The sequence below is a fragment of the Callorhinus ursinus genome, unplaced genomic scaffold (assembly GCF_003265705.2).
Source record: "Callorhinus ursinus isolate GAN/ISIS: 27379988/994484 unplaced genomic scaffold, GSC_fseal_2.0 scaffold6, whole genome shotgun sequence".
Taxonomy (NCBI): domain Eukaryota; kingdom Metazoa; phylum Chordata; class Mammalia; order Carnivora; family Otariidae; genus Callorhinus; species Callorhinus ursinus.
Window position 1 is genome coordinate 64,841,442 of NW_027397068.1, and position 24,702 is coordinate 64,866,143.

General features: G+C 45.2%; 1 protein-coding gene across 11 annotated transcripts in view; it reads left to right on the top strand.

The window, feature by feature from the left end:
- The window catches only part of PLEKHG1 (pleckstrin homology and RhoGEF domain containing G1), a 219,586-nt gene that overhangs the window by 141,883 nt on the left and 53,001 nt on the right, over positions 1-24,702 (top strand). For all 11 annotated transcript variants that reach the window (XM_073894089.1, XM_025866319.2, XM_073894086.1 and 8 more), the window contains one exon: positions 21,367-21,467. In XM_073894089.1, the coding sequence (XP_073750190.1) occupies positions 21,367-21,467 (101 nt within the window). The remainder of the gene's footprint in view (positions 1-21,366; positions 21,468-24,702) is intronic.

The following is a 24,702-nucleotide window of genomic DNA, read 5'->3' on the forward strand; positions in this document are numbered from 1 at the left end:
TTTTGAATACAACATTCAAAAACATCATCCGTGATACATTAAAAAAGATAGGAATCTGAGGAAAATTGGAGACAGTTTTAGACCTGTTAAATGGTTAAGAAATACATACCTTGTATGTAGATATGACACTTGACCTTGAAGTTGCTTGTGGAAGCCCCCTGGTTGCCACAGCTGCCACCCTCTGTAGGAGAAGGAGCGAGAGGGAAAGAGTGAGAAAAAAGAATAGTAGAGAGGGAAAAGAAAACAAAAAACAGAAACAGAGAACAGAGAGGGTAAATGCAAGATAGGCTAAGAGGAATGAGAAAGATTAAAGAGAGAGGAAACCATCCAGAGGGTTGCCATTTAGGAGTTACTATGGGGCACCTGGGTGGCTCAGTCAGTTAAGCATCTGCCTTCGGCTCAGGTCATGATGCTAGAGTCCCGGGATCGAGTCCCGCATTGGGCTCCCTGCTCAGCAGGGAGTCTGCTTCTCCCTCTAACCCTCTCTCCTCTCATGCGCGCTCTCTCTCTCTCATTCTCTCTCTCAAATAAATAAATAAATAAATAAAACTTTTAAAAAAAGGAGTTACTATGAAGGCACAGAAGGGGCTCACCCCCCTGTGAAGTAAGAGTACCTGACGTGGGTGGGTGTGGCACACGACGCCCGCGCAGGTGGACCCAGGTCCCTGGTAGGCATTTGGGGTGAGTGTGAGTGTTTTGAATTCCTGTGCGGCTCTCAGGAACTGGGGGCATTTTTTTGCATCCACCTACTGTTTCTCATGGATGAAATCCTGCACAAGCGAAGGCAAAGTTAGGAAACTTGAATTAAGTTCAAATTGTTCCTTTGTGGGGCGCCTGGGTGGCTCAGTCCATTAGGTATCTGCCTTCGGCTCAGATCGTGATCCCAGAGTCCTGGGATCGAGTCCCACTCCCCCTGCTTGTGTTCTGTCTCTCTCTCTCTGGCAAACAAATAAAATCTAAAAAAAAATGAAATAAAATTGTTCCTTTGTATTAATCATGTTGGGAACAAATTCATGTTTTCAAAACAAACATTATGGCAGAACTGACTGTACTTATTCTTTGAAGTAATATGACCTATTACAAGTAAGTCTCCCCACCACCCTCCCCCCCATCTTTGCTCAGAGTAGAAGATTGAAGCACAGTATTCCCACTGTCAAAAAACATGGCCTCCCATTTATCTTAAATGAGACTAATAAGGACTATGACAAATATCCTTAAGGCTCTTTTCATTTCCACCTTTTAAGAAAAAATGGTTTGAAAGAATTTCAAGTTCTCTTAGCAGTTTGACAGTTCATTTCTGGAAACTAACAAATAGGTTTTTTTTTTTTTTTACCCTACTCTCAAACCAACAAATATGATTACTTATAAACACAAATAGTTGTAGGAACTTTTTCTTTTACTGAAAGGATGTGCACAATTTGGTCGAATGTTCTTGCACAGATGCTAGCATTTTCTATGAAACTCTTCGTACACCGAGGAGAGTTAAGGGGTAAATGTTAGTGTGTCTCTGATGTTAAAATTAGAACGATTTTTTCCACCTACACTTGCAGATTCAGTTAGTCCATGTATTAAAGGAAAGTGTAGCCTTACAATGCAATTGGGGGGGGGGGAACAAAAACTGTCCTTTTCACAAACCTAAGTACATTCATTTCTTCTGCATGATCAAGCACTTCTAGAAATACCTGCAACCAAAAAAGTCCTTCCCATTCTATTAGGCTTTTCTTTTGAGGCAACATTTTGATTTTTAATAAAAAGGCATTTCAGAAACTTGAGTTAACTCAAGTGATTGAGTAGCTATTATTCCTGGTCTGCTAAAGAACTGCTCATGGGGCGCCCGGGTGGCTCAGTCGTTAAGCGTCTGCCTTCGGCTCAGGTCATGGTCCCAGGGTCCTGGGATCGAGCCCCGCATCGGGCTCCCTGCTCGGCGGGGAGCCTGCTTCTCCCTCTCCCGCTCCCCCTGCTTGTGTTCCCTCTCTCACTGTGTCTCTCTCTGTCAAATAAATAAAATCTTTTAAAAAAAAAAAAAACTGCTCATATATTTCAAAGACCGCCCGTGGGCAAAATTCTATTGCAGATTTGCTAAAACAGGTCCTGTTCAGTTGGGTTAGAATCATGCTGCCTTTTGGATGTGTGCCATCTTGAATATTCAGTTATACTGAGTGGGTAGAAAATTATAGAATTCAGGAAATTATGCTCTAAACAAACCAACCTTCAGTTGGAAGAAGTTTCCCATGGCCAGAAATATCTTCCAAAGATGTTTGCACCTTGTGAAACTAATCACATGGAAGAATTTACCCAGATTATGTGATAAGCCTAAAGCCAAGTGCAACCCTGCTCTTTAACACCTAGAAGAGGAAAACGTAGCTCGGGCTAATGCACAGCTTGTCAGCCTCGCACAATATAGTTGTTAACTATTTTCCCATCATTCATGTCTTTGGCTTCTCCTTTGTCCACCACGACTACTTTGCCACTTAAGGGGTGTAGCACTGTTCTGTATAGTAGCTCGCATAGAATTTTTTCATCTCTTTTTTAAATTGGTAAAATATACATAAAATTTATCATTTTAACCATTTTAAGTGTACAATTCAGTGACACTGAGTACATTTACATTACATGGTTGTAAATCCATGTAAAGCCATCACCACCGTCCTTCTCTAGAACTTTTCTATCAACTGAAACTGTGTACCCATTACACAATAACTCCCCATTCCGCCTTCCCTCAGCCTCAGGCAACCCCCATTCTATTTTCTGTCTCTCTGAATTTGACGACTCTAGGTACCCCCATATAAGGGGATTCGTACAGCATTTGTCCTTTTGTGATTGCCTTATCTCATTTAGATCATGTCTTCAAGGTCTATCCTTATTTTATAGAGTGTCAGATTTTTCTTCCTCTTTAAGGTTACATAATATTCCAGTGTCTATATAGACCACATATTATTATTTTTTTTAAATATTTTATTTATTTATTTGTCAGAGAGAGAGAGCGTGAGAGAGCACACAAGCGGGGAAGTGGCAGGCAGAGGGAGAAGCAGGCTCCCCGCTGAGCAGAGAGCCCGGTGCAGGGCTCCATCCCAGAACCCTGCGATCATGACCTGAGCCAAAGGCAGACGCTTAACGACTGAGCCACCCAGGAGTCCCTAGACCACATTTTATTTACAAATCACACGCAATTACAGAACCAGGAAATAACTCAGGTCTGACTGCAGATTCTGCGAGGGCTGAGGTGTGTTGGTATGTTTTCCTCCCCTTTCTTTCCTCTCCTCTCAGCACTGTATCTGACCCTCAACGGGCCATCCCTAAATACCTGCTGTAGGAATGATCTCGTTCTACCCAGGCATTTTTATTTTTATAGGTGAGGAAGTAGAGATTCAGAGAACCAAGTGATTTCCCCAGCTGGATGCAAATCCTAGTTGTCGTGACCTCTGATCTTAAGCAGTTACTTAACTTCTGTAACCCCGGTTTCTTCATCTTAAAAAGAAAGCGATACTGCACCCATCCTAGGACCGCGCGAGGATTAAATGAGGTAAAATGCTCAAGCGCCCGACAGCTGATAGCCGCTCAAACCCAGACCCTGAGGCTAAGGATTGGCAGCACCAGGACGTACCCAGGTCCTCTCTCCCGGCCATTTCCCTTAGAAACAACTGGGAAACCTAAGATTTAGCAAGCGCCCCCTTACAGACCAATGAAGAAGAGTTCTCACACATAGTTGTTAACGAAATTTTCTGGAAAGCTATTACTTTTATTGCCCAGTTTCCTCTCTCTCGGCCACTGATGGGCATCAAATCAAGCCTCTTCTGTCTAGCCACCACAGAGCTGAGACACGACCAGAGGGCTGATACAGAAGGGACGTGGCAACAGGTGGAGTCCCCTCCTTAGCAACTTCTTGGGACAAGTCTAATACAAGGGGTGAAATTGCCCCAGCACAGGGGGAGGTAGGCTTTGGAAGGTCTCCTGCAGCCCCGAGAATGTGTCTGGGCTAGTCCGCTGGTGCTGATCATCCGGATGGTGCTCTGGGACCTTTTTTTGCCATTGCCCGCTCTGAAGTAGGAATCGGCTTTGAGGTTTGCTTCCTAATTTTAAAAAGTATAAGGTAAAGAAGGTTACTGATTAAATGTATAAATTTACTTAACATTCAAACATAGCCAGACTCTTCAAAAACCACTTTTATTAAGATCCACTAGACGAAAACTCCTACTTCAAAAATAGGAAAAAGTAGAACATAATGAAGATCCCTTATGAGGAACACGCAATTAAGAGGTCACCAGCTAGATTTATACCAAGGATAGTAAGCCTCATAAACGGGTTCAAAGGGGCTATTATTTGAGCAATTAAAAGCTATCACCTCAGAAATCTGGTTAGGAGGAGCAGCTAAAAGATCGGGTGTAGCCCAAGCTACACCCTGGGCTAATGAAATCCGTTTCTCCGGGGGTGGTGTGTGTTTTTTTCTTTCTTTTTTTTGTTTGTTTTTTTTTTTAGATTTTTATTTATTTGAGAGAGAGAGAAAGAGAGAGAGAGAGAGAGAGAGAGAGCATGAGAGGGGGGAGGGTCAGAGGGAGAAGCAGACTTCCCACTGAGCGGGGAGCCGGATGTGGGACTCAATCCCAGGACCCTGGGATCATGACCTGAGCCGAAGGCAGACACTTAACCGACTGAGCCACCCAGGCGCCCTCTGGGGGTGGTGTCTGTTTTTCTGAAGCCCTCCAGATTCCAAAAGGCAATCAATGTTGAGGTCTACAGTTCTAAAGGGATTTTTTCCCCATTGTTATGAAGCAAACAGCCAACATTTAAAGACAGCATAAATTACAGCCCCCCCCCACCTCCTGCAAAATATAACAAAATGATGAAAAGCTAAACTCTGTGAGAACGGAACCCAAATCCTGACTCTGCCATTTTCCTGTGTCATCTTGGACAAGTTACTGAACTTTTCTGGGTCTCTACATTTTCACCTGTGAAATGGAAATAATAGGGTCATTATGAAAATATATAAGGTTTTCCCTGCAAAGTGCTTTAGCACAATGCTAGGCACACAGTAAGCCCTCAAATGAGAGTTATTATTATAGGATTATTAATATAATTGGCATTATTTGCGAAGGCCAGTAATTTCTGGTAGGTTTTAAAGTATCATCAGTTGTTGTGTTTGTTAATCTATGTTATTTCCGAAAATTATTTTAACCGTGCAATTTAAAAAAGGATAGGTTATACCTCATTGCAATTTTTAGTTTACCTGGCATACCTACATGTAGTTGGAATTCATCTCCAATATAAAGGGCTGCAGTGGTGGAAGGAAATTACTTTCAGAATTTTGATTTGAACTAGGTCAAACTGAGATTGATTTTAGGGACAGAGGGTTGGCCTGGGCCCTGGGCCCATAGCTATGTGCCCATGGATGACCCACCAGTCTGACCTCAGCTTCATCCTCTATAAATGAGTTTAATTCAAAAAGCTGAAATTCAAAGATGACTGGAGATCTCATCTCCTCCAGTCTCAGCTCTCAAGAATGTAACCAGGAAATAAGCAAGTCCTTTGAGCAGCCAAAATAGATTATTTCAAACGCCAAACAGTAACTCCTATGTCTTTACCCCAGGAGAGGCCCCAAGCTCTCACTAAGAGCCTATTTACCCTACATGTTTAAAATAAGCTTAATTATTTGGTTTCCTCACCCACAGCAAGGGAGGGTGGGCGTGGGGGTGACAGCACAAGGAGCCAGAGGAAGGAACTCCTTAGCGGATCAACTAATGTAAGGCCATCTAGAACTCACCTCGGTCACCCTGGTGAATTTTACTTGTGAATTAGGGCTTAGAGCATAACCAAAGTCCTTACTGATGTTCCAGAAGAGCAAGAAAAAACTTTCCTTATGTTTGATAAAGCATCTAAAATCTACCATCTGATGCCTGGCCTTCATAAACAAGGTGATTTTGTAATTATAGTAATTGACTTTTTCAACGTCTTCTGCTCTTGTAAAAAAATATACATTACAGACAATTTACCATCTTAACCATTTTTAAGTGTACAATTCAGGGGCCTTAAGCACATTCACAGTGTTGTGCAATCACCACCACCAGCACCCCTTTCTAGAACTCTCTTAGCATTCCAAACAGAATTCTGTACCCATTAAATGATAACTCCCCATTTTCCACTCCCCCCCCCAGCCCCTGGCAACCTCCAGTCTGCTTTCTGTCTATGAATTTGCCCGAATTAAGCAATATTTATCCTTCTGTGTCTCACTTATTTCCCTTAGCATAATGTTACCAAGGTTCACCCATGCCGTAGCTGGTACCCGAATTTCATTAATTACAATGAGCTTTTCATACTTAGAGAAGATTCTTGTACAATAACCCATCCATTAACAAAAGTGAGATGATGCTTCCTGAAAAGCGAGAATCAACCTTGCTCTGCAAGGGGAAGTATTAAGCTAATAATAAAGACGTGATGGGAAGTTGCAGGCATCTGTCCCACCCAAAGTGAAATGGAATGCTTGTTCTAAATGTTAAGATTCTTGTTTTGTTAAACTAATAGGAAGGAATCCATAATGATTCTCGTGTTGGAATCACTGACACCCCTCTTCCCTAAAGTAGGCCCCTGAAGGATAGAAGGTGCCGCCTACATCTGTGCTTTCGAATGGCAAATGGCAAAATCAAAATCACATTGAGGCAAAATTACTCCTCAGTTTTCTCCGCAAGCTGCCTAAGGGACATTATGGTGTGTGTGTGTGTGTGTGTGTGTGTGTGTGTGTGTGTGTGTGTGTGTGTGTCTTGAGAGGAGGCAGAACAAGCCATTCCTTTAAACTGCACTTTAAAATATTTTCCTCTGAAACAAACCATTTTTTTCTCTTTGGATCAACAAGAAATGTCACAAGAGTTCCTTCAGTTTTATAATGGGGCTTCAAGTTATGCTGTTAACCTTTCAGAAGCTCTAAGTGGGAGATGAGTCGGGAGGGGCGCCCAGCACTGGCCAGAGCAGCAGACTGCAAATACAGAACTGCTGAGAAGACACAGCTTTTGTCCAGTTTTCCCTAAAGCCCTGGATAAATCATGCAACCCAGGGGTCCATTTGTAGCCTCATAAATGGTGTTCCAAATGCAAATGTAGGTAGAGAAAAGGGTGTGAGTTAATCTACTTTTGATTAGGGGAACGTTTCTTTTCTTGTGCTAAACGGGGAGGTATGTGGGTGGGAAGCGAGTTGAAAATGAAATGCAACTTCAAGAGGTCTGTGGTCGAAATCGCGGTCCCGGGACAAAAGGAGGGTAGGGTGCAGAAGAGGAATGCCGGGTTGGGTTACAATTCAATACAACTCCAGCCTTAGGGAGTTTGAGAGCAGCCTGACTCCTTAACCCTTGCCTTCCTGGCTTGGCTTCAGGAAGTTAGCAGACAGACTTGGTGTCAGGAATTCACCGCCCTCATTCTGCAGACACTCGGGGGCTGGGAAAGCTAAGGGTAACACCTGCAAATTGTTGACGTCAGTTTTGAGGGCTAGCGGGAGCTCAAAGGCATTCTTGCAGAGCTGTGTGTGCCGCTGACTCCAGCCTCCCCTATCATGGAATTATAAATGCAAATGCTCAGAGGAGCACCTGACCCTCAAGGGGTGGGAAGGATCCAGAAGGATTCCGGGGAAGAATCTTAGCCTGGATTTGCCAGTAGGAGGGGCCATCTTGGCAGCAAAAATAGAATGTGTAAGGACAGTGAAGCCAGGGGACCGGGGACATTCCTGAAAGTACCAGGAGTGAGTGCCTGTGGGTTGGGGGTAAGGGCAGGAGGGGAAGCAAGAAAGTGGTGAAAGTTGAGTCTGGAAAGGTGCACAGGGGTGCCGGCCTTGAAGGACCTCCCTCCATGCTGAAGACTCTGGGAAGTCATTAAAGCATTTTTTTGCAGGACAACAAATTTGACTTCTAGAAAGATCACACTGGCTTCCTTCCAAAAAGTTGGAGGGATCAGAGCCCCATAGAGGGATTAGTTAGGATGCCCATGCAGTGGGCACGATGGGAGATAACTAGAACCAAAGCAGGGATGGGAGGGAGGAGGGGTCAGTTTTAAGACAGGTAGGAGAGGCAGGATTTCTTGTCTGGGTGGGCATAGCAAGTGAGAGGGCCAGGGTCTGGGAAACTTCTGAGTGTCATGGAGACCTTGGGTGCATATATCTCCTCTAACCATCTTCAGACCCTGTACCCAAAGCGCTGGTTAACAGCAAGCTGCTCAAATCCATCGGCCTTCCTGTGGCACTGCGAATACCTGTGGCAGCGAAAGGGGGTAGAAGCTGTTAGCATAATTTATCTGTGCAGATAATTTGCTTTTGAACCAAAGGAGGTTCCAATCTGGCTCCTTCCCTGCCCTCCTGAGGAGGAAACGGGCACACAGAAGGCCACACATCAGCCACAGTTGCCAACCAGTGTGTGCTGGGCATGCCAGGCAGGCAGGGCTCCTTGGATGGGCCTGGTCGTTTAACCCACAGAGTGAAGACAAGGTGCGGATGTTGCATTATCCCTACTCAGAGGCTGAGGCGGTGGGGTCTCAGCGGAGCCAATAAACCATGAGAGGGGTAGCTCCCAGCCTCTGGCTGCCTGCCCTTGTGGTCCGGGCACTTTCCACCACGCTGCATCTGGAGGCTGCCCTGGCGTGGAGGCCTCTGTAAGGAATCTGCTGCCCCTTTGCCCATGTCATGCTCCGTCCTTCTCTAAGTCTCCTGTCGGGGGAGGGCAGGTTTGCAGCGATGGAAACTGCATCTATTACAAGAAAAAGCACGTAGTATACATCTGTTCAGATTGGAAAGTGCTGCTGTAGAAATTCATTCTACACCATCTCTTGACGGTTCACTTATGGACATTTCATCCTAGGAGGTCAGTCTCTCTCCCTCCCTCTCACTTCTAAGTACCAAGATGGCCATGGGCATCGTGCCTGAGATTTAGGACAAGAGAAGAATTCGTTTTCCCCAAGTGGGCAAGAATTGAGATCAGGCCTCCAGGAGGACAGAAGGAAACTGCTGGGTTTACCCCATTCACGGAGCCCGGCACTCTGAGATAGGTTTCTGAGGAGCACCCCATCTTGCTGGCCCACCTGCACCCCCATTCTACCCTCCGTTCCCCAGCAAATCTCCAGGCCCGGCTTGTTTCTGTGCCAATACGTAACTTCTGGATGAGATTCTACCGTGATGAGATCAACACAGTGTAGCCGAGAAGCAGTGAGATATGTCCTTAGGGCTACTCATTGTTTTTGGTACAACGAACGGAATAGTTTAGCCTATGCATCTCCATATTTAGCCCTTGGATTACCTAATGCCGCCAAAGCATAATCACATTCATCCGCGTTGAAAAACTGCCCATAAAGAGATCAGTCCTTGTGCAGTTCTTTATTTTAACATACACAGCCTCATTGCGTTGCAGTGTTCAAATAGAATAGCTTGACCTTGAGGGTCGTTATCAAACTGTGTGACTCAGTCGATGGAGGGTTGAGCTAATGTCTTCCAGCTTTTTGTGCTCGCTACTTAATATAGCCCAGGTAGCTCCAGCCTTTTGGCCTCAGTTTCAGGGTTAGAGTTCCAAGTAAAGTAGCACAAATAGCACTAGGCTTTGGTGTCTGAGGCCTTGTTTCCTCTCCCTCAAGTGCATGCTCCTTGAGCACCTACTGCATACAGATCCATTGCTATGAACATTACCTGTATTATAGTTCCTGTTCCAGGAAAAGAGAGTAGAAAGTGTTCCAACTCGTTACTAAGTCATATAGTTAATTACTGTCCAATACATGATCAGGGGACGCATGCAGTCACCCGTGATGTGTCTGTGGCAAAACCGTGTATCTGTTTGAATGGGCCATTATTTGCTGTCCTTACTTCACATCTCTGGTCCTCCAGAATTCTGAGTGAAGTGTGGGCAGTGATGTGATTTGCGGACAGGAAATGTTTTTGCTGCCGAAAGCGCCCGCATTGTGATGTTGAGTGACGGTTTTGAAGCCATCAGTGTGCTGATGTGATGTGCAGAGCTCTGGGAAGGAAGTCAGAGCCCCACAACAACAATCCAGGCTGACTGTCAGGTAGAAGAGCATGCCAGAAGTCCCTCTCATAAGGCTACCGCTTAGACCCGCTCCCAGGTGAAGCGGGAGAGCACCTGCCACAGTGGCTACACACACTTGCGAGGGAGCCTTCTTAACTCCGCACGCCCTGCACGCCTACCTACCCACGCTCCGCTCCTGTCAGTCGGCCTTGTCCTGTGGCAAAGCCCATGCCCGCAGAGCTGCTAGACCTCTTTTAATTTCTGATGGATCTTCATTTTATAACAATCGCCAGATCGATCGCTTCTAAGTGCTCTGCGTTCCCGGCTCGCCATCATGTAGCGTTTGTTGAATAGACTTAAAAAGTAGTGCGGAACCGGGAGATCTGGGAGGATTCATTGGTGAGGATTCCGCATGACCGTGGTGCAGAGACGTGTGTTCCTCTGGGGAGAGCTACCCCGAGTCAGGCCCCTGAAGAGGAATGCAGTGACAGACCTGTGGGGTGACTGGCAAGGGGAGGGAGACATTGCAAAGGAGAGGGAGAGGGAAGGAAGAGAACTTGGGAACTGAACGGAACAGGAAGGTGTGGCGAACGCTGGGAGTCCAATGCCAGCTTGTTGAAAGCTGGTGTGCTTGGCTGCTGGGAAAGCATGCCCTGGGATGTGTATCGATGAGCACACGAAGGAGGTGGGCTCGGCGTGTCAGTGGACTGGTACTGATTCAGATACGGGTCCGTGACGATCCTACAAGGTGGTAGGTGCCGAGTCCGTGAGAATGGTTGTCTTTGTAAGGCTCCTACCTCAAACCTAATAAAAACCACATTTCGTCCCCAGATAAAGTCAACAGCAAACATTTCCTATGGTGTAAAGATACTGCATTAAGGACTAAAGCCTTAGGAGCAGTACTGCAGGGTTCCAGTGCACAGGCAGGCTATCATCAGCTGGTCCCAGTTTGAACGGGACTGAGTCACTCACTCTCTGTGTGACCTTGGGAAACAATTGAAATTTTCTAAACTTCCAGTAAAATGGGACTAATAATGGGACCCACCCCCTAGGTTGTTGTGTAGATAAGATAACACATATAGCGGCGGGTGCCTAGGTGGCTCAGTCGTTAAGCGGCTGCCTTCCGCTCAGGTCGTCATCCCAGGACCCTGGGATCCTGCTCCGCAGGAAGCCTGCTTCTCCCTCTCCCACTCCCCCAGCTTGTGTTCCCTCTCTTGCTTTGTCTCTCTCTGTCAAATAAATAAATAAGAATCTTTAAAAAAAAAAAAAAAGATAATGCACATAAAGCAGTAAGCTCAGTATAGCAAGAAACATAAAGGTAATATGACTCGTAATAGTAAGTAGCAGTGAGGAGGCGTTGAACTTCAGACGATCTAATAATGTAAATTTATTTTACTGATCTTTTATTTTCTTTCCCATATACAAAATCCTTTGGGCTTTATTTAATTTTCCTTAATTACCATGTTTCAAATTACACCAGCAGTACCGTGATTATAATGGAGATGAATCAGTTCTCATTTTCAGGTACTTAAAGCTTTGCCAAGACATCACATCTCTTTGCTGTTTTCCTCCTTAAGGATTATAGCCACATCTAATTGTCTCTGTCTGCTTCCTTCCCTGGCTTGGGACCTGGAGAGAAAAATGGCAGTAAAATAACGATGCTGTATGAAGTTAGCCCAGTGAGGAGAAAGACCTAAAAAAGAGAGTTGGAGAAAAGTAGGGTGACGGGGTGGGGGGTGGGGCTCCTTCTCGAGGAAGTGTACAATAAACTTCCTTCGCTTTCCTGTCTCATCAGCACCCCCTGGGATGCTGTTGTGCTTCATTCCAGATGGTTCTGGCAAATTCTCTGGTTACCCATTCTGAAGATGTTAAACATACTTTACATTAATGCATATTCAGTAAGCACGTGGATTATCCCAGAAATGCTTTACTCTTTTTTGGTCATTAGAAATGATGATGGGATTAAAGAGTATAGAAAACAAAAAGCAATGGTGGGTTTCAAGTAAGTATGGAAAGCTAGCTCAGTGTGAGCAGGACTTCTTCATGGGCATATGTCCACTGCTCTTATTTTAAGAAGAGCTTTACATATGAGAATGCTGTCAATGTGATTTGAAAACTCTGAACATGGCTTTTAAAAATAAATATTATTTTTATTATATTAACAAAGCCAATAGAAAATTAAGTTTCCTGCCATGTTTTTGTTACAAAAGGGACTGTTCTGTTACAGAAGAAAAGTAAGAACTTTTCTGTTGTAACTTGGTAAGATAAGAGATTAATTGTAGCATTATATTTGCACCAAACCTTTTTAATTTTGGTGACATTTTTAGATTTATTTACACTTATATACATCAAATTCTTCCTCTGGATGTCCACATGAAGTAAATAAAGACAATTGATTTCCATAATGGTTGTCAGAAGCACAGGAAAAATGGGCATTCAGCTGCTTGAAGACCTCTAATATATTAACACTAATCCTGTTTCTTCTTTCGGTTACTGTAGACTGCCAATTCATGTGTATTTTCTGCTTAAAGTCTTTGGGGAAAACCAAACAAATACACCAGTTGTCTTCAAGCAAAGATCTATTTCTCTTTCTACTCAACGTTGCTGTTTTTAACAGAATTCCTGTTTGTCCCCAGCAGGTTTCTCTTTCCGGAAGGACCTGCCCAACCCCCCCCCATGCCTTTCTAGGGCAGGCTGTTCCATCTCCTCCCCGAGAGGAACCTCCTAGGTCCCCTCCTCTCAAGAGGGAGCCGCGAAACAATGGAGGGGACAGAACAGGCTGTATCATTTGTCACAGCTGAGCAAGAAAGCCATTCCTGACATTTTTTACTGATGTCTTATGTATTGAAAGTATTATACTGGGTAAATGAGGCTGAAAGCTCCCAGTTTTTTATGATTCTTTTACTCAAATATCTCAGAGGCATTAATTCTGACTTTCACATATCACCAATTAAGATCAGCCTCTATACCATCAGCGAGGAAAACTGAATGAGAACCAATACCACACCAGGAACAGAAGCTGCTTTGAACTCCCCCCCCCCCACCCCCCCTCTCCCTCCCCCCCCCCGCCCCCCTCCCCCGCGTCTGTGGGTCTTCCTCTCTTGCTCTCCCCCTTGCTCTCCCCATCTTCTTTCCCTTTTACTTTCTACTCCCCCTTTTTCTTCCCTCTTCTCTTCCCTCCTTGGGCTCCCCTCCATTCATTCTTCCCCCCACCCTCTCCCCCCACCCCCGCAACAAGTTGGCAGGAAGAGTTTGCCCTGGTGATGATATAGTGCATTTTCATTGCGGTTCTCCGCCGTGTGGGGGCTCCGTTATATAGACTCAGGGAAAACACTGTTCCCACAATAAGAGCTTTGTTTCCAGCTTGATGAAGTGGCCAGAGACCCCCAGCTCTCATTTCTTTAGCTGTACCTTCCTCCCTGTGGATGTGGACAGAGAAATAAGAGAGAAGAGATCAAGTGGAAGATTAGACTTCTGATACTTTATCTGCAGGCAACAGATGGAGATTTTACTATGAACCCTGATTAGTGGCTTCTTTGGAAGAAAGATAAAGGGCTTCTTTCATCATTGCCCCACAGCACTTTGTAAATAATCCCTATATCCTCACATTGTCGTACTCTGTATGACACACACATGTCTCTCCTGTCCTCTCTTGTGAGCACCTGGAACACAGGCATCACATCTTCGTTTCCAGATGCACCTGCTTAATTCGGAAACCTGCACATAGGATGGGCCCCCCAAAAGTCTTTATCAAGTACATTATAATAAAACTATTGGGTGGAATACAGTGCAGCCACTATAAAGAATGAGAAAGAATTCTACTGACATATAGGAATCATGTGCCTTTATATACAATAAGTGGAAAAAACAAAGTTGCGAATCAAGCAAAGATCTCATTTTTGACAGATGTAATTATGCGCCAGCACATAGTCGAGAAGCGTGCATACCACGTCATTAACGAGCGTTACCTCTGCACAGTGACACCTGGGCAGAAAAGGAAGGTTCTCGAGGAGGGAGAGGGAACTTTTTACTTCTGCGCTCTGACTCGTTAGAATTCTATTTTCTACGGCAAAAATGGAAGCTGACCTGTGTCATTTTGGCCTCTCCCTGCCTCACTCAGAGAGACAGCGTTCCCAGCCTGGACCCCCGCGAGAGAGGGGCTTATCTTCCTCTCCTCCACCTCTTATCTTGTCCCCTGACCTGGCTCCAGTCGTCACCTTGCCAGGAATTCTTGTCATTCCCAGCTTCCTCCCTCTACCTTCTCCCTTCTCCTTCCCGCCCTCCACCACCATCCTGTTCGTGGGCGCATGAATGCACGCGTGGGTGCATGCAAGTGTGGGTGTGGGGGGTGTGCAGATCCATCAGTCAGTCCTCCCTGGTCCTACATCCCTTCCAGTTACTGCTCCTTCCTGGGTAGCCCAGCATCTCAAAATTGGTATTCCCCTTACCCACTTCCGACTCAGTCTGCAATTCTCTCTAATCCCTGCACTCAGGACTCTGTTATCCCCACTCAGTTTCCCTGGGACTGTCTGGAAGAGGTGGGCCCGCCAGGCTCCGTGGGACCCCTCCAAAACCCCTCACCGCCGCTCCCACTCAGGGGTGCAGTCTCGTCAGCGTGAGCCGCAGAGTTCCGTGCCGCCCCTGGCCTGGCAGCTCATCATTTACTTCCTCATTTCCTTCGCAAGGGCCCTTTGGTGTCCTCACGGCCACAGGGGACTTCCTGGGGGTGCCCTGGCCTGCTGACCCTCACCGAGGTTGCAATTTGCAGACACTGAGCTACTCCGAAGCTGCTTTTGTGTGGTTAGGTGGCCCCCGAAGAAGCGTGGGAGAATGTTTTGGCCTCCCCGCTGTGTCAGTGCTGCAGAAGCCGAAGCCCAAAGCTGCACAGCCACGCACGGCCAGCTCCCTGCAGAGCTTTCCGAGCAAACTGCTGTTCTTCTTCCCAGATCCTGTGCCTGACAAACCTCCCCTGCGAGATGTCCTACGGTTATGTCTGTCTTCACTGAGGCCGAAACTGAGGCCCTGTCTTTGCCCCCGCACCGCCGTCCGCTTCTCTTCAGGTCTCTCAGGAATGGGGAGAGGAAGTGCTCAAGTGGGGCCTGGGCAGGCCGGTGATTCCGAACCCGTCATTACCCATCGTGATGCTCCTGCGGGCACTATTTGTGCAGAGGACAATGGCTGGAAAATAAAACCCATATTTCTTCTCAGAGCTTTGACCCTAAGAAGAAAATGAGCCAGCTGGAGCTGCATGAAGACCTACTGTCTCGAGCGAGGCCAGAATATCTGCCTTGTCTCCTTTTTACCACAGATCCTTCGAGGTGTTTCTCAGTGTTGGATCTGGGCGTGAGGCAGTCCAGTACAGCGGGTACCAGCAGCCAACAAGGCCTAGAGCCGCCCCGCCAAGGCCTCTGTAGGCCCGGCCAGCAGGAGCAACGCTGGGTTAGCTTTCCCTCACCAGCCACCAGGCAAAGAGAAAGGAGGAGAGCCAGTGGGTCCTCTTCCCGGAGGGAGCATTCCAGTTCCCTCCATGCCGAAGCCAAATGGATGGGGAGGTGAGGGGTTGGTCTCACTGCCTTTTAATTCCCTCACTGCCGGTGAGGGTAAGGAAAAGGTCTTGCTGGGAGTGAGGGGAACAGTGCTCCTCCTCCTCAGCGTGGAAAGTGAGAGAGAAGCGCAGACTCCCCGCTCCGTGTTGGGCAGCAAGAATTCCTGTCCCCTCCAAGGTCCTTCCAGCCAGACTAAGAATCAAATGGACATGACACAGATTAATAGGAGAAAATCAAATTTAACAGCATATGTACAGACAGACACGGAAACTCTAAAGACAGGCACAGTGAGACCTGTAAGTCATCCTCAACTAAGGAGAAGGGGGCAAGGGTCTGGGACTTCAGAGGAAAGGAATCCAATTTACAGGAAGATGAAAAAAAGTAAATGGTAAACGAATGTTTGCTGGGCCACTCAGAAACAATGGGACAAAGAGAGGACTTGGCTCCAAGTGGCCTTGCTTAGGTCCCTCCCTGTCTGCCATACCTAGTTCCTATCATAATGGAGTTATCTATGGTGATAGCTCTCTTTCTGGAGCAGGTCCTCGCTCTAAATTCTTTTTAGGCATTTGAGGGGGAGGTAAAGAGCTTTTCCTGAAATCACTGGGTTTTGATTGCTTTTTTAAAAAAATTTTATTTATTTTTTAATTTATTTTTTTTTTAAAGATTTTATTTATTTGACAGAGACACAGTGAGAGAGGGAACACAAGCAGGGGCAGTGGGAGAGGGAGAAGCAGGCTCCCCACTGAGCAGGGAGCCCGACGCAGGGCTCGATCCCAGGACCCTGGGATCATGACTGGAGCTGAAGGCAGATGCTTCACCGACTGAGCCATCCAGGCGCCCCCTATTTATTTATTTGAGAGAGAGAGAGCACAGGAGCTGGGTTGGGGTGGGCGGCAGAAGCAGACACTCCTCCGAGCAGGGAGCCTGGACGGATGCAGGGCTCGATCCCAGGACCCTGAGATCAGGACTTGAGCCAAAGGCAGATGCTTAACCTGCTGAGCCACCCAGGCGCCCCAGGTTTTGATTGCTTTTTAACTCAAAATAGTCTTCATGCCAAAGTGGCCCATTTTGGGGCAGCCTGCCATTGGCCTCTACATCCTGAAAGCCAACAACGTCCCTCATCTCGTGACTGTCACCCCTGACTGGCTCCTTTCTCTCCTTCATGCCTCTCTGTAGAACCTGTGGAGGGCTTGGTCCGGGTTTACCTGCGCTGCTCTGCTGGTCTAACTGGTCTCCCCACCCCAGTTTTACAGCTTCTGTTCTGTTTCACTGATGCTGGGATGGTCTGTGGTCTCCCACCATCCTTCAGGGGTTGCCACCACCTACGGAGCACAGACGATTCTCTATGATCAGCTCTAACTCCAGGGCCTGTGTGCGCATGCGCCGGGGTTCCTGGCTTTCCCCGCCCCGCTCAGCACCTTTAAGGGTCCTGACTGCGGGCGGCATACCTTGCCCTGTGCCTCTGTTTGCACTTCTCTATTTCTTGGATGTCGTCTCCTCCCTTTCCCTCCATCCAGACTGCTGCTGCTTAAAGGCTCAGATCCATGCGCACCTCCTCTAGAGAGCCTCTGCCAGCCCAGGAATCAACCACTTCTTTTTCTGCCTCCCCTCTCTGCCAATACTGAATATTTATCAGCCATGCGCCCTAAACACTGTATTGTACTTACTTGTTTACACTTGTCTTTCAACTACACAGAGAGCTCCTTGGGGGGAGGGGTCATGTTTTATTCATTTTTTTAATTCCTAGCTTGTAAAACAGAGCTTGGCACACATTCTTATGTCCTCAAAAAAGGTGGGGAGGAAGGGGAGGATGGTTTGTATGAATGACTGTGAATGCTTTTAAACTGTAAATTGATATACAAGTGTACGTTATTGTGGTATCAGTGGCGTCCCACTGTAACACATGGCATTTGGAGGGCAGGTTTGGGGATAAACCGATGACTATGTTCTAGAAGAGGTGGAGGGGTTGGAGAAACAAGAAAAAATGCTTCCTTCAAAATAAAGACCAAAGAAAAAAGTCTTACATAGGAGTTATATCAAAGAGCTTGGAATCTGAAAGCGCTAAAAAGAGAAAAACCAACCAGAAAGAGTAAACTATAAAACCACTAGGTCGAACTTTGAAATGTGAGCAAGAGGATTTAGGAATGGAATTTTTTTGTCTCTTACAAAGGACTCTACACAAGGGTGGGGGGGTGCGGGAAAGAGTCGAAGGGACGTAAAGTAGTATTTCTTTCCCTCTTGTGGTTTATCTTCATTATGTCAAACAGGTTATAATTTTAAAACGTTTTAAATGTTATTTTAGAGGAAGAAGGGAAACGGGGGCGGGGACATTAATTCTATAGGCATCTTAGAGAAATAAGGTGAACTACCAAGAACATTGAATTTGAGTTTAAATCCGAATTTGAATTCTGTCCATTTCTCCATCATCTCTGCGGGAGGGCTGCCTAGACCAGCGCTTCTCTATCTGTGGTGAGGGACAGGGATGTGTGTGCATGTGTGTGTTGCGTGCATTTTCTGTCAGTCACATGCCGACACTTTTGGAAAACACAATAAAAAGTGAATTGCTAGAAAAAGAAAATAGAAGAAATCGGACAGGCAAGATACAAGCCCAAATTGATCATTAGAGTCAACAGATCTCATTCTGTCAAAAGACTGTAAGTTTCCATGCACTTACTCTCAGTTTCTGCACTGAATTCATTGTAGTTCGGTAACACTTTGCAAACTGGCTCCTTTTCCATTTGCCACACTTTAAATGGCACCAGGTCAGTCTTCAGTTGGATGTTTTCAATAAGACATTACAGGCAATGACAAAGTTAATGTGAGGAGAACACCCATGCACAAATCTTGCAATCTTAAGGAGATCCTAAGGACATGAATTGATTAGAAAATAAATAGACAGAATTTAAAATGGCATAATAGGCATTTTTTTTCCACCAGTGGAAAGCTCTTTCTTGTGCGTATCTCCCCGCCTCATCCCTCTCCCAGTTGAGTGAACTCTTTGATCTTCTTGGCGAATAATTGTTTTCAATGCAAATGTTTTAAATTGATCCTTCATTGTTAACTGTAGGGTAGCCATAGATGCTGACATCAAGCCAATAAAATTAATAAGCAGTGTGACAGGCTCTAATAAATTTCATGGGTGTCTTTACTCTGTCATTTGAGCAGAGACCCAACTGTTATTATCACTGAGCTTCGAACCTCTCATTTTGGCTGGAGATGATTATAGCTGCTAATGCCGTGCATGCTACAGTAGTTCTCCGTAACTAGTTTAGGGTTAAAGTATCATATTTAAAAGACTTAATTATGATCAGTGGGGGGAACAGTTGTGGCCATAGGACTTTGATCTGTTTTCTAGAGTGGCCTACAAAAATTTGGACTCCTAACGATCCGTTTTCTCAACAATTTCGGAAAACAAGCGGCTTTTAAAACCTAGTTTCCCTACCACGGACTGGGGGGTTTTGAAACTCTTTCATTTGGAGAGGGGCCATTATTTGTTGGAAGTGGGCCACGGTTCTTTGTCTCTAACCCCAGCTGAAGTTCTTCAAGCCCCTTAACTCAGTCTTTCCCTCACATGAAGAATTTAGTATCAGGTTTCTGCAAATGAGCAAGCTCTTCACTTGAAGTGAGAAAAAGGGTTGTTCGGTTTCTCATTTAAACCCCATGGCAGCCCGCAAGGTGAATTTGGCATGCGTACGTCATCTCTGTCCTGCCCTTTATCCTGCTATTTGGTGTGGCTCATGCCTATCCATATCCTTCTGGTTAAGTTCACGCCCATCTGGAACCTTTTACTGCCTTAACTTTGCATATGATGTGTCCTTTTAAAATCTTGATCAAAGTATAAACAGCTATCAAATATAAGTGTTCAAGGCAAGTTAAATATTAGCCCATCTTTTTGTACCATGTGTAATTTTATGTAAATATCAATGACTACATTTATGTTTTTGAGAAAGTATAGGTTAGGTTGACATGTTATTCAAAAGGCATTCATTTCACTTCTGGTTTTCTTGAGCATTTTTTATTTAGGCATTAACTCTGTATCCTATGCAGGTACTCAAGCTCCTTCTAATTGTTCCATTTATAAAAGTCCTTACTTTTATAGTAAGGACACAAGGCTATGTCTTGCTATTGTGGGTTTGGGGTGCTGGTTACACTTACACCTCATGAATTTAACTTCTTAACTGAGATGACCACTGTCTTAAGAAGAAAAGATGTTCCCACAAAGCTTGTTAAAAGAGAATAAAGGGGGCACTCCTGCGTGGCTCAGTCGGTTAAGCATCTGCCTTCAGCTCAGGTCATGATCCCAGGGTCCTGGGATCGAGCCCCGCATCGGGCTCCCTGCTCAGAGACGAGTCTGCTTCTCCCTCTCCCTCTGCCGCTCCCCCTGCTTGTGATCTCTCTCTCGCTTGCTCGCTCTCTCTCTGACAAATACATAAAATCATTTAAAAAAATAAAAGAAAAAGGGTTTATAAACGTTGGTTCGTGCATGCCAGTGATTTCAGTGTTAAAGAACCAGGATGGTGAGTTATGGGATGCAGTCTGTGAAACGTGCTCCCGAGAACGGTAATGGTGAGGCCCTGCCTGTGTTTCCTTTGAGGGCATAAAGAGCATGAGAGAATGAATGTGGCTTATTAAAATGGAGAAGGAAGAATTATCTGATGGTTTTTACATTTCATCTCTCCTTTGGCTGGTTGCACCTAAGTGCTATTGTGTTTGCGATGGAACACTGGAATGTGGCTGTAGCCTGGGATTTTCACAGGGTCTGTTCCTCCCCCGGGCTGCACGACGCCATGTGACATTTGGTCGAGGGCCATAGTACATTGTGCAGTCCGGAGCAGGGGATTGTATTTATTTTTTATTTTACGTTATTTCAGCTGTTTTCACTTTTTTCTTTATTGTTTTCTAGTCTCCTACTGAGTTCTTTTTTCAAGCATTGCTGGGGAAGGGGGAACACTCTGTTATGAACTCTCACACCCAGGGTGGAAAACAGCTTTCTCTCAGCAGCTCGAAGCTTCCAAGCCATGGACATTTAACCCACTGTGGATCTGAGCCCACATTAGCTCGGCTTGGGAGCTGTTGCTGTGTTAAAAGATATAAAATCATTTCAAAGTTTTCCATGGCTCATTAACATAGCCTACTAGATAGCATAAGTGAGTTATGTGCGTATTAAAATAAAAAGAGGCTTTTTTTCTATAAAATGGTGTTTGAGGAAGAATTTGGTTCTGCATTTTAACAACTGATAGCTTCCTGATTTCAAGATTATGTTTAAACAACGCTCTCTTTCCCCAGTTTATTGAGATATAATTCACATAGAACATTGTATTAGTTTAAGATGTACAACATAATGACTTGATGCATGTGTATATTGTGAAATGATCACCACAATGAGTGTAGTTAACAGCCATTACCACACACAGTTACAAATTCTTTTTCTTGTGATGAGAAATTTTAAGGTCTGTATTTCTGGCTTTCCGCTAAATGAATTTGAGTATCTTTTTATCACATAAATCAGTCAAGGAAGCAGAAGATGATGTTGTTATGCCAAAAATCTGACATTATGAGAAACTATGGTCGTTATATTATCCATCTAGGGAAGCTCTAATACATTTGGGGGTTATATAGCCTAATGTATACCATACTCCTCCTCCTTGCTCCAACTCCCCATTCTATAAATTGGTGAGTATTGTCAACATTAATAAAAGTGACACTCTGTATTCCATAGTACAGTTAATGAGCACATTAGTATAATAATTGCTTGAAATTGATATGAGAGATTCATCTTGCATAAAAAAGATGACTTGGAGGACAGGAGTGTTTAACACATCCTTCTCGTTGATTTCCCAGGATTACCTTGACTGCATCAGGGACCAAACAAAACTTCCTCTGGGGACAGAAGAAAGATCAGCCCTCTTTGGAAACATACAGGATATCTACCACTTCAACAGGTAAGTTCATACTCAAAAGATCATTCTCACCTAGGACTATGACTTTCTCTCAGATGAATGCCACCTAAGAGAACTTTACCTGTAATCCTTGATTCAACTTCCTACATTTCTGTGTGCTATCATGCCATGAAGTCTTCTACCCAGAAGCATCCTTGTCCTAGAAGGGTCTCACATTTATTTTATATTCCATCCAAATCCATCTTCCTGGCTCAGAGAAGAGACCTGTCTTCCCTGACAGAGCAGTGACATCATTCTTCTACAACACAACATGAACAGGGCATCCAAAAATGCATGCATGCTTCGTCTGTGGCACCCCCACCTCCACTGAATTTTCTAGAAACTTTCTTCTGCCTAGGGAGTGGGCAGGACACAGTAAACACACAAGTACTTTAAGTCATAGCGTACTGATCCAAATTAATTAATAATTTAAATGATGTAACTCAAACATACGTTAAGTACCTACTATGTAAAAGACACTGGGCTTAGGAAATTTGCTGAAGGGGCTGGGACAAGCAAATCGGTTGTGAAACTTCTGCCAGGCAGTAGGCAAGTTAGGAGCAGACTCTCATTTCCCACATGCCTGGGTTTGCATCCCAGCTGAGCCATGTAGAGATCCTTGGGTGAGTCTTGAAATGGAGTGGAAGAACTAACTCCTTCCCTATAAGTCTGTGCTCATATCTCCCTTTCTCAATGAAGCTTGCCGGACACCCACAGAACACCTCACCGGCTCTGCCTTTTCTTTCTGGCATTTATCAAATTCTGTCACGCACCCTATGACCGACTTCTGGTTTACATCGGTTCTTTCTTTCCTCGCCACCCCCACTCATGGACACTCCCCGAGGCCTGGGGCCTGTTTTGTTACGGTCCAGGTGCCTGAACAGTGCCTGGCCCGGGACCCCTGGGTGGCTCAGTCAGTTAAGCAGCTGTCTTCGGCCCGGGTCATGATCCCAGGGTCCTGGGATTAAGTCCCACATCAGGCTCCTTGCTCAGCAGGGAGCCTGCTTCTCCCTCTCTCTCCCTCTGCTTGTGCTCTCTCAGATAAATAAAAATCTTAAAAAAAAAAAAAAAAAACCCAGTGCCTGGCCCATCAGAGGCATGCAAGCTTTTGTGGAATGAATGAGTAGAAATAATAAGAATATCTATCTCCATGGTTATTGTGAAGCTTCAGTGCGCTCAAACACTGAAAGTGCCTACCTTGCTCAATACCAGCCCAGAGAAAGCATCAAAATATCAACCAGTGATGATGTTGATTTTGTTAGAGTAAAATCCCATTATAAAATTCTACAGTGCCTTGTCATTGTGTGACTCAACCATAGTGCCATTTATAAATCTTATCCCTCTTTGCTTAGTGAAATTGGTGTAAGTGACACCTTGGGGGAAGGATCCACATCTCCTTTGGTACCTTCGAATCCCTAACATGTAGCACAAGCCTGACCTCTGGGAGATCTGTGTATAGACTTGCATCAATGCCTCCTTTCATATTGAAAGCCTAGGATGTAAAAACTGCCCGTGTTGTAACATCTCCCGGATTTGACTCAGGAGACTTTGGAAACTGATCAGCATGTTCCAAGACTGTAATTCTGGACCTGAACTACACTACTAGAATCACCTGGGAAGATTTTTTTTTTTTATATAATATGATGGATCCCACCCCCAGAAAATATAATGAATTGGTTTGGGGTTAGGCCAGGGCATCAGAAGTTTTTAAAAGGTCCTCAGATGTTTGTAATGTATAGCTGTGGCTGGGAAACACTGTCTACATAAAATAGACACAATAATAAGAAAATAGAGAAAGGTCATAAAGAAATTGAATTAGGCTGGGGCGCCTCGGTGGCTCATTCGGTTAGGCATCCAACTCTTGATTTCAGCTCAGGTCATGATCACAGGGTCATGAGATCGAGCCCTGCCTCTGGCTTCTTTTTTTTTTTTTTAAGATATTTTTTATTTATTTATTTGACAGAGAGATAGCACAAGTAGGCAGAGTGGCAGACAGAGGGAGAGGGAGAAGCAGGCTCTCTGCTGAGCAGGAGCCCAATGCGGGGCTTCATCCCAGGACCCTGGGATCATGACCTGAGCTGAAGGCAGCCAGCCGCCTAACCGACTGAGCCACGCAGGGGCCCCTTTGCCTCTGGCTCCTTGATGGGCATAGAGTCTGCTTAAGATTCCTTCCTTCCCTCACCCCTTCCCCCTCCCCATCGATCATGCATGCTCACGCTCTCAAAAAAAAAAAAAAAAAAAAAAAAGGGAATTTAGAGTTCTACATGTTCCTTGGTATTAAAACAGGCTCCCATTTAGCAGCCGCTGATGGTAAAATCCCATGAATCCCCGAGTGGCTTCTCCTTCCAGAGGCTACCAGTGGCCCTGTAACTCAGGGAGAGGGTTGAGGCATATATGTGGGGAGGCCCCTGGCCTAAGCCTCTGGTGGTTTGGCTGTAAGTTGATGGTAATGACTATTTGTCTCCTGCTTAGTTCATGCCAGAGGCCATAGAGCTTTATGTGCATTATCACTTTATATGCCTCATCTGGGCTTCTCTGACCCCAAGCCCCAGGCATTTAACCACATTCCCTCTTGCCAGAGTGGAGCCCTGCTTTTCAGGCCATGGTTTGGGACATGGTAGCATAGTCCAGAAGGGCTTTTTTTTTTTTTTTTACTCCCTGGAGTTTAAATTTTCCTGTGTCTCCTAATTTAAAGAAAGATAAGAATGACGTCGCCCCCTAGGTCAACAAGAAGGGACTTTGGTGGTAGAGCCCGTTCTGCAAAAGTTGGAAGACTGAGAAGACCTTTGTATTCCTGAACCGGTTCTCAGTTCTTTTGTCTTTGGTGTTCTCTGAGCAAGGAAGTCAGACCCGTCAGCCTGAGTCAGAGTGAATGAGTACCCGGATGATGATGTGTTAGGGATCCATGCGGTGACACAATGTGCACACAATGAACATCACGTATTTATGCCTGTCCCTTTTGTAGATCCCAGTTATCTATCCCTGGCACATGCATGATCTCCTGTAATCCTCTTAACAGCTCTGGGAGGCAGAGAGAATGCATATTATATGCACATCTTATAGATGAATCAGGAGTGCGGTATGGAAAGTCCTTTGCTCAAGGACATAGAACTAGGCATCCGGTCTAGCCTGTTTTGAATACCTGGTTTTGTCACGTTTCTTTGGTATTCCTATTATTTTATTCTATTATTTTCTTTTTTTTAATTTTATTTATTTGAGAGAGTAAGACAGACAGGGA